This window comes from Eurypyga helias, unplaced genomic scaffold (assembly GCF_000690775.1).
Source record: "Eurypyga helias isolate BGI_N326 unplaced genomic scaffold, ASM69077v1 scaffold426, whole genome shotgun sequence".
Classification (NCBI taxonomy): Eukaryota; Metazoa; Chordata; class Aves; order Eurypygiformes; family Eurypygidae; genus Eurypyga; species Eurypyga helias.
In genome coordinates, this window is record NW_010258445.1 from 84,714 (window position 1) to 93,825 (window position 9,112).

General features: G+C 46.4%; 1 protein-coding gene across 1 annotated transcript in view; it reads left to right on the forward strand.

The window, feature by feature from the left end:
• DYSF (dysferlin) overlaps positions 1–5,843 on the forward strand; it is a gene marked incomplete at its 5' end in the record, with an annotated part of 87,892 nt that extends 82,049 nt beyond the window's left edge. Inside the window, 1 exon segment of the mRNA XM_010154325.1 lies at positions 5,805–5,843. Coding sequence (XP_010152627.1) covers positions 5,805–5,843 — 39 coding nt within the window.
• Between the last annotated feature and the right edge of the window lie 3,269 nt (positions 5,844–9,112).

Here is a 9,112-nt window from a genome sequence, read left to right on the forward strand (position 1 = left end):
GGTGGTGGAGTCCCCATCCCGGGAGGGATTGAAGAGCCGTGTGGACGAGGTGCTCAGGGACATGGGTTAGTGGTGGGCTTGGCCGTGCTGGGGGAACGGTTGGACTGGGTGGTCTTGAAGGTCTTTTCCAACCCAAATGATTCTGTGTTTCTATTCTAAGGTGCTCACGTCTCTGTGCTTGTGTTTCAATTTTTGTCTAACAAGGCTGACATTAATTGATTGTTTTCAATGAGTTTCGAGCTGCTGATGTCAGAGATATTGCAGGGCTGGTGGGAAAATCCTCGACAAACATCCAGCCATTTTACAGGGCTGAGCAGGGGCAAAAGCCGCATCGGTCCGTGATTGTTTAAAGGTGCAGGGGAGTTTATAAGCATTTGGGCAGCCCCGTCTCTTGTTATCAGTGCTGGGAGCACGTTATACCAATGTAATGTCTGAAATGAGGGGGAGGGGTTTCACCTCATTCATCAAGAAAGTGGCTTTTTCTTGTCTTGCTGTCAGTTCCACTGGCAAAACAAAATAAGTAAATAATGGAGCCCTGTCCTTCCAGTTTGGCTTGGAATGGGGTTTTGTATCCTCCTCTGTTTCTACAGCACTGGAATAATTCATGCTGGCTGTTGGATGCCATTTCCCCTCCTCCCAGACTGATAAGAAAAATGACCCGCCTCTCTCTTTCCAGCACTTAACAAATTTTGCTTCTTGTATATGTTTTTTTTTTTTTTTTAAAAAAAAAAGAACTCATTGGGGTGATTTATAACTTTATGTGAGAGAACGTGGCTGCCTTTTGCAGATGGCTTTGTGTGCTTGCAATGTGCAACTGAAAAGCGAGGTGTGGAATTTCTCCTTGCTGTTGTAATCACTTTCAGATGATTTGAAGCTGTGCATGCTCAGTTGTTCCCATAGAGAAAAAATGGGTTGGGATTAGGTCACGGCTCTCCCCATCTCTCTATCCTCTTTTCCATGGAAAGGGCTGGGATTCTTCTGCTGGAGAAATGATTCCAGAAGTGCTAAGTAGTATGAAGGAGGAAATAATGTGTGCAAGTGCGGATCTGTGCTGCGTTGCCTCCTCCCTGCTCTGTACTCCGAGCCATTCCTGGAGACTCCCCTTTATGTCAAGCAGCAGAAACCAAGCCTTTTTGACCAAGAAGAACTCAGTGTTTCCCTGAAGATGCAAGTGGCTTTGCTTTCGTTCCAGTGGTATCATATAAAAACAACATGGAGAGGAGAAAAAATTTGCAAACTATAAATATTGATTTACACTCATTATTACTTGGGATTTTTCCCTGTTTCCTAGCTAAATATTGTTGTATTTAATTTCCTTTTGGTTGGGTCAATTTTTTAGTCATATTTTGAAAAATTAAGGCCATGTTTCATGGAATTTTTCTGTTTTTTTAATGTATCTGGCCAGCTTCCCTTAGATTTTTGAGGTCACTGGTTCTGCATCTACTTGTAGATTTAGTTCTTTTCCCGTTTCATCAGGCACTAAATCTGGCAATCGCGCTGGTGACGGTTTGCTATGAAGGATGCCCCTGGCATCCTGACCTTTGGCAGGGCTCGCCATTACATCCCTGATTAAAAGCATGGAAAAACAATCCCTCCTCACTTCAGTCCTGATTTGTGTGCCAGGAGCACCATCAGGTCCTGTTTAAAATAAGGACCTTGCTGCATTAGTATATGTAATCTTGCCACTCCACATGCAGTTTTGAGGTTCCACACTGGAAGCAGAGGTTTTTGTGTGTGTTCTGCCCCTCTCGTCCTGGGCAAAGGAATGGGTGATGGGAGGGGAACCTCAAGGGAATCCTGTTAGGGCTCCTGGACCATCAGTCTGAGCAGGCAGAAGGTAAGGGGTGCATACATAGGTGAAGTTACTATTTTCCTGCTTCTGTTGCCCTTTTTGCTATGGCGTTGCATGAAGAGCTCACCCACAGCGTTCTGCATGTTGGGACCTCCGTAGGGACCTCCATGGTCCTTCCAGTCATTGCCCTGCAGCAGTTGGTCCTTGGCTCAGCAGGAGTCTTGGGACCTGCCTGCAGCCTGAATGCCCTGCCTGCAGTTGGAATTACCTGCCTGCAGTTGGAATGCTCTGCCTGCAACCTGAATGCCCTGCCTGCAGTTGGAATTCCCTCCTTGCATACAGAACCATCTGGGAATGTTGAGTACCATGTACCAGATGCTGCCAGAGAATCCTGAGCCCTGGCTCCAACTCTTGTCTTGTTTAGATTCTGCCTGAGACACCGAAGGAGGACACAATTTACCTGAGAAATAAATATCCACAATATGCCCTGGGAAACTAACAGTGAGCTAAGCTAACCCTGCATAGGTCAGCCTCCATCCAGAGAGACAGAAATCTCAGCTGAAAACAAACCCAGGGCATTTCCATTGGCCCTAGGTATAAAAATAGGATTAAAGAACCTCAAGGGAATCCTGTTAGGGCTCCTGGACTAGAAGGTAAGGGGTACATACATAGGTGAAGTTACTATTTTCCTGCTTCTGTTGCCCTTTTTGCTATGGCCTTGCATGAAGAGCTCACCCACAGCGTTCTGCATGTTGGGACCTCCGTAGGGACCTCCATGGTCCTTCCAGTCATTGCCCTGCAGCAGTTGGTCCTTGGCTCAGCAGGAGTCTTGGGACCTGCCTGCAGCCTGAATGCCCTGCCTGCAGTTGGAATTACCTGCCTGCAGTTGGAATGCTCTGCCTGCAACCTGAATGCCCTGCCTGCAGTTGGAATTCCCTCCTTGCATACAGAACCATCTGGGAATGTTGAGTACCATGTACCAGATGCTGCCAGAGAATCCTGAGCCCTGGCTCCAACTCTTGTCTTGTTTAGATTCTGCCTGAGACACCGAAGGAGGACACAATTTACCTGAGAAATAAATATCCACAATATGCCCTGGGAAACTAACAGTGAGCTAAGCTAACCCTGCATAGGTCAGCCTCCATCCAGAGAGACAGAAATCTCAGCTGAAAACAAACCCAGGGCATTTCCATTGGCCCTAGGTATAAAAATAGGATTAAAAAAGAAATTTATTCCTATTGCCCATATAGTGCTGAAAGCTTCCAACCACAGTCCCAGCTTTGTGGTCAGGGTAGCTTGAGAGTAAGAGCAAATGTCCAATTCAAAAACTGTGTGCTTCCACCCGAAATGGTGAAGGGGTGTCTGTGGTTCCCAGCAGCAGTGCTCAAAGAAGGTGTTTCCCAAAAGCTTAGTATTTTTTAGTGAAAATGAAAAAACGATGTCTTGGTCTCACTCAGAATACCCATCAAGACATGCTTTACACCTCAGGGAAGTATTTTCCCCATTGAGGCAAGAAACAAAATATTCTGCAAAATATTATATGCATTTATTCTACAAAATCTATATGCCTTTAGAGCTACCTCAGGGGATCAGAAACCTTTGAAGATGTGGTGCCTTTGTGCTTCCTCCATCCTCAGGACACAAAGTATATGAAATGGATCATGGGCTGGGATAAAGATCTTCCCATTCCTTCTCTTGGGTCCTCTTCAAAACCTTCTTCTCAGTAGAGCTTTATGCAACCAGCAGTTGTTTTCTAGTCAGGGAACATGTCATGGCTGTCCCAGTGGGATCTAGGGTCCCTGGAAGGAGCAGGGGGAAACCTGCAGAATTGGGGAAGGGTCTGGAAGTGCTTTGAGGGTGAGCCCTTGGGTAGCTGGGAGTACTGCAGTATGGGAAATTTAGGCACATGTCCATAAGAAATCAGTCATCATTAGTGCAACTGTTTACAGAGCAACTCGTTTTAGTGGGTGAGAGGCCATTTCCAACTGAAAAGCCTTTTGGTTTTGGGTGGAAAACTGCAGAGTATTGCAAATTTCCATTAAAAAAGTTGTCTAGTTTTACAAAAATGGGGAAAAAAAAAAGAGTTGAAAATCTGATATTCTGAGGTTCTTCATTTTTTTACTTGGGCTCTTCCACCCAGTCTTAGTGTCAAATTACTCACTGCTTTGCCTTGACTTTCTCTGCAGAGTGGTTGTCATTATGGTCTGTACAAGCTAGGACTCTGGGAACAGCATTCCCCGGATATTTCCTATATGATTTCCTCAGACGGTCCTTAGATTTAAGTTGTCATCAGAAGACTCCTTAAACAACAGATGGAAGCATAATGAGGTCCAGTAGCTTGATGCTGAAGTTAGAGGAACTATTCCAGTGGAAATAGGATGCTAATTTTGCAGACGAAGGGTAATTAACCATTGGAATGGTTTGCCAAAGGTTGTGGTACATTCATCGTTGCTTGACTCGTCCATGTATCAAGATTGAATGTCTTTCTGCTAGATATGCTCTAGTTCCACCCCATATTCCTGTCCAGCAGTGCTAGTTTATGGCACACCATGGGGCTTTTTGGAAAGGTCCAGTGACTTTGATGGACTTTTCATCCAACAGTGCCATGACTAAGAAGACCTTTTCCTTCTGCTGTGGGAATGGTTGAGTGAAAGTCTTGGGCTAGACACAAGGTCAGAAGGAAAGGTTATATGAAATCCAGCCTGGCCTTCTGCATCCGTAACGCATGGGGAATACTGTGGTGAAGTTATCTCCCTGAAGCAGTGATTATTGTAAAGATTTTAGTGGTTACCACCACAGAAAAATGTAACGCTACTTCCAGCTGGACTCAGCTCTGCTTTGCGGCAGCATGAAAATGTTTACTACCTTTTAAAGCTCTGTTTGTGTTCTGCAAGCCCAGCGTTGCTTCCATTGCCATTAATTCTAATTACGGCTCGCTTTCTGCACTGATTGATAATCCTGCTTGGCTTTCAACACTTTGTTAATAGGAATTCATAGCTGGACAGAGAACTTGCTACCCTCCAGAATGCAACCAGTCAAAGCATAAAAAATAGGAGTGTTTTGGAGGATAGACTCTGAAAGACAAATGGATGGATAATTAATTCGAAGGTTATATGACATTGGAGGCTTTTCTAATGACTTCTGGTAAACTGCCCTAACTTTGCTTGATTTATGGCGTTATTAGAAATCCTCAATTGGCAAACTGCCTCACGATTTGCTACACGTTGTAATTTATCAAGATGCCTTTGGTCAGATTTTACTTCGGTTAGGATTTTTTATTTTTTTTCTTTCTTTTTCCCCCTGTTCCTCTGAAGAACTTGCTGGTAACTGGCATTATGCTGTGTTTCCAAGGGTTGTTTTTTTTTTTTTTTAATTATTTTTAAAAAGTGACAGAGTGATAGAACATCCTGTACCAATTAAATTCAATCTGCTTGGGAGGGACTTCCAAACTGGCTAGTATGTGGTTGTGGGGGTTTGAATCAGAGCTACTTTAAATAGAGCTCTTTCCAAACAACCTAAGTGTTCATTTCAGCTGTGTTTTCATTGTGGTCTTGATAAGCAGCATTTGCACATCTTACTCTTTTTCACGTCCCTGTCATCTTCTTTCAAGGAAGGAATTGCGCGTATAATAGATTAAAATACTGTGACACCTCATTTTCCACGGCAGCTCCCTGATTCACCATGCAACAACAGGGATGGTAGAGATGCCAGAAAACAGGCACAGAATAATCTTGCCTGAGGTGACTCTTGGTCCTCCCTGCTTGGTGGCTGTGACCAGTAGCCTCTACTGGAAGATGGCAAGACCTGTTTTCCCATGTCTTGGGCTTTCTACAGTCCTTGCTAGTGGGAATACACTTCTTGTTTGCTCGTCTGTGCAATCTGGGAGCTTGGCCCTTGTGCCTGCCCTGAATGCAGTTCTGTCTGCAGCTCTGCACCGTGCCCCAAAAAGTGCTTTGACCTCCACATGCCGCCTCGCTGTACCTGCTTCAAATCAGCAAAAACATCCCTCCAGAACTACGCTGCTATGAAACTGGTGAAACCTTTCAACTGAAGCTGTGCTGGAAAACGCCTGAAAGGTCCTGTGCCTGCCTGGGGATTTTGGAAAGAAGTTGTGGCTCTGCTCTTGAACACATTTGCAGATGGAGAAGGAACAGCCTCTCCCTGGCCCTAGGCTGCTGCCAAATCGAAGATACAACTTACCCTGATGCAGTGTGCAGAATACAGCATTTACCTTGGAAGCAGCACGTAAAAAATACCTATTCTAAAATATTTCTTATTTTACTTCTTTGCCTGTCCTTTTGTTTTGTTTTGTTTTGTTTTGTTTGTTTTGTTAAGCTGCTTGATCTTGCAAAGCTTAAAGACCAGTGCAAAACTGAAGAGGGTGGGGGAGAAAAGGACCTTTTCATACATACAGAGCGGGCAGAGGTGTTGCGGACGTCAGCGGAGGAGCCACGGGCTGCTGGTTGTAGGCAGAACCCGCATGCCGAAATCTCTCATGTTCTGAGCACACTTTCCTTTGCACTCTGAACAAGCCTCAGTTTTCCTTTGCCGTGAAATGTGTATTATCTGGTTTATATATGTATAAAGTCTAGGGAAGGTGAAATGCACCGCACAGCCTGAAACACTGGGCTGATAACTTTCCAAAGAGGGCAAAACCCACAAGATTCAGGACGCAGGGAAATGGCTGAGAGGCAAAACCTGAGCAGTGGTGGGTGGTAATTGCTAAACCCAAGCTCGTGTTGAATTATGTGCTCATGGAGGACAGTCAGGCTCATGTGTTTTAGAGCTTGTTTTCCCTCTGGGATGCTCTTTCACCTCTACAGTCCCACATGCCTCCCTTCCGAACCAGTGCTGTAGTGACAGAAAGCAGCAGCGTTGGGTTGAGCCTGACGCTGAGAACAATCCCAGGAGCAAAGCAGTGCACGTGGACTTCGCTTTTCTCCTCTCCTGCTATGTGCAGCCCCTGCAGCCACAGCTCAGTGAACGCATTTGTCTTTTTTCTCCTGTGCTTTCAAACATCCCTAAGCAAAACAGCACGAACCAGACGGCAACGTAAGCTGCAAAACCCGCTGCTGCTGGGCACCGAGGCGGCAGATAACCTGCACCTTTGGAAGCTTTCTGCTTTGCAAACAGATTATTGCGAGACATATCCTGCAGGTCTTGCTCAGCCTCCCACCGAGCTGCGACAGGGCTGGAATGGCAGTGCTGGGACATTTCTGCTCTTTCCTATTCCCTCCTCCTGCCCGTCTGTCTCCCTGCTGCTGTAATCAGGCAAGCGGTGTGGGCTGAGGGGATTTCTAGCGTTTTGTGGTGCTGGCTCATGTCACAAGAGGATGCTAATCAAAACAGCATTAGCCTCAAATTTTCATCCTGCATCCACTCATCCTGCAAGGAACCATCTCTCAGAACAGGGGCATCAAGCATGGAAGCAAATGTCCCTTTGAGAGACAGGTTTCCTGCTGCTCCGGCACCACATGGCTTTTCCTACATTCCCTCTGATGATCAATAGGTCTTTCCTCGCTGCCCTTCAGTGGGACGAGACACCTCTTCCTTGGATTCCTTTGTCGCCTGGGCTGTTGCTCCTCAGCATGACATGTGAGAGCAAGTAGCAATGAAAAGTGATCCGGGGGGATCAGAGTTTCTCAGGACAAACTGTACTAATGTAAGCTCCTGCCCTGCTCCTGAAGCCTGTTCTTAGCAGAAGGCAGGGAGGTAAAGCACACACCTAATTACGCTGCTGGATTGGGATGGTATGCGCTGGGCATTAAATCCCTTGTTTCTCAGTACTGTAACAGCACCCAGACTGCACGTGGCAGCTCGCTGCCATGTGTGAAGACGGAGTCCTTGACCTGGAGAACGTGCAGCTATAAAAACCTAGGCTCATCCAGCATCCCGTTCCCAAAAGCTTGAGGGATGAAGGCGGCTCTGGACTTGTACCCCTCAGGGTGGGTGTTTCGTTTTACCGGCAGAGTTAACTGCTTCATTTTTGCATTTGTTTTGGTTTTCCCTAGAAGTCTCCCGATCTCTTTTGCATCCGCCCACCTGTTTATTAGCCACTATCACAGTACCAGGCCTTGGTCAAATTTTCCATAATGCTTTCTGATTGGATCTGATGAGCAAGGAGAGAAGTTGTTTGTCTTTGCACCTTTCCTAGTGAGTTTTGTGGTTTATATTTTGTGAAAACATTGGTGTGCGCCTCTTTCACCTCCCAGCTCTGCCGAGGAGGGTCTGCGTATCTTGCTAAGCGCTGGCATGCCTTGCTCTCCTATCTGCAGGGGGAAATCAGGCCCATTATTTCACTTCCTTGCTTTGGTTTGCAGAGGCGGTGAGTTTTCCCATCTTGGCATTACTCCTTTGTGGCACCCCACCTATTTCAGAAACTAGATCTTGGTGCCAAGAACCCCAAAGAGTTGAGTGATCCGTACTTGAATGCAAAACGCTGATCATCACCCATTCTGTCGCAACAACCACTGCCTATCCCAGCAGAAACAAGCAACCCTTCCAAAACACACACGTGTGTTGCCTCTCCAGAGCCTCTCCCAGTGAGAAACCCTATTTTATTCCCCAGCAGTTCCCAGCAGCTCTTCCCTGACAAAACAGAAAGGGATGGGAGAGCAGGATGCAGGACATCCAGTTGATCAGGAAAGGGTTACATCCCTGCATGCAATCCTCCGTGCTCCCAGTCCAGGCTGCATAGCCCATTTTCATGCCAAGAAGACTCCATGGGACTGTCAGGGGTAAAAGCAGGTCTGAAAACACCAACTCAATCCCGTCTGCATTGCTGTTCAAGCCACATCCATCTGTTCACCTGACCGTGGGCCGTCCGTCACTCGGTTATGTCTCTCCACCAAAGCCAGCCAAAGAGGTAGGACCGATATATAAAGTATTCCCTGTGGCTCCCTGTTATCCAGGGGTTTGAAATGGCTGGAAGATGTATGTATCACCTGTCTATGCCTTATATACAATAATGCAAAACTCACTGTGGTTACAAATGAAATGCTCTGAAACCTTCTGCTCCCTGGTGTGTTTCATTGTGTCGTTGGACTTCCAGCACCTTCCCTTTTTGGTGTGGGGATGCAAAAATACAGCTGGAAGGAGTAGGATGGAGCAGCTCTGCTCTTTGCAAGGCGTGAGATGCTTCGCAGAAAGCGGAGAAGGGAGGAGAGATGTGGGACCGGGGTTGCATTGCTCCTAGGTGCTGCTCCTTCCTCTGCCAGTTGCATTTTCCACTGGAGTTGCTGCAATGTGGAATAGTGAAATGACCCAACTGTGACAATGTCCATTCTATCCCCAGCGGTCCCCTGATCCGTGACAATGGGC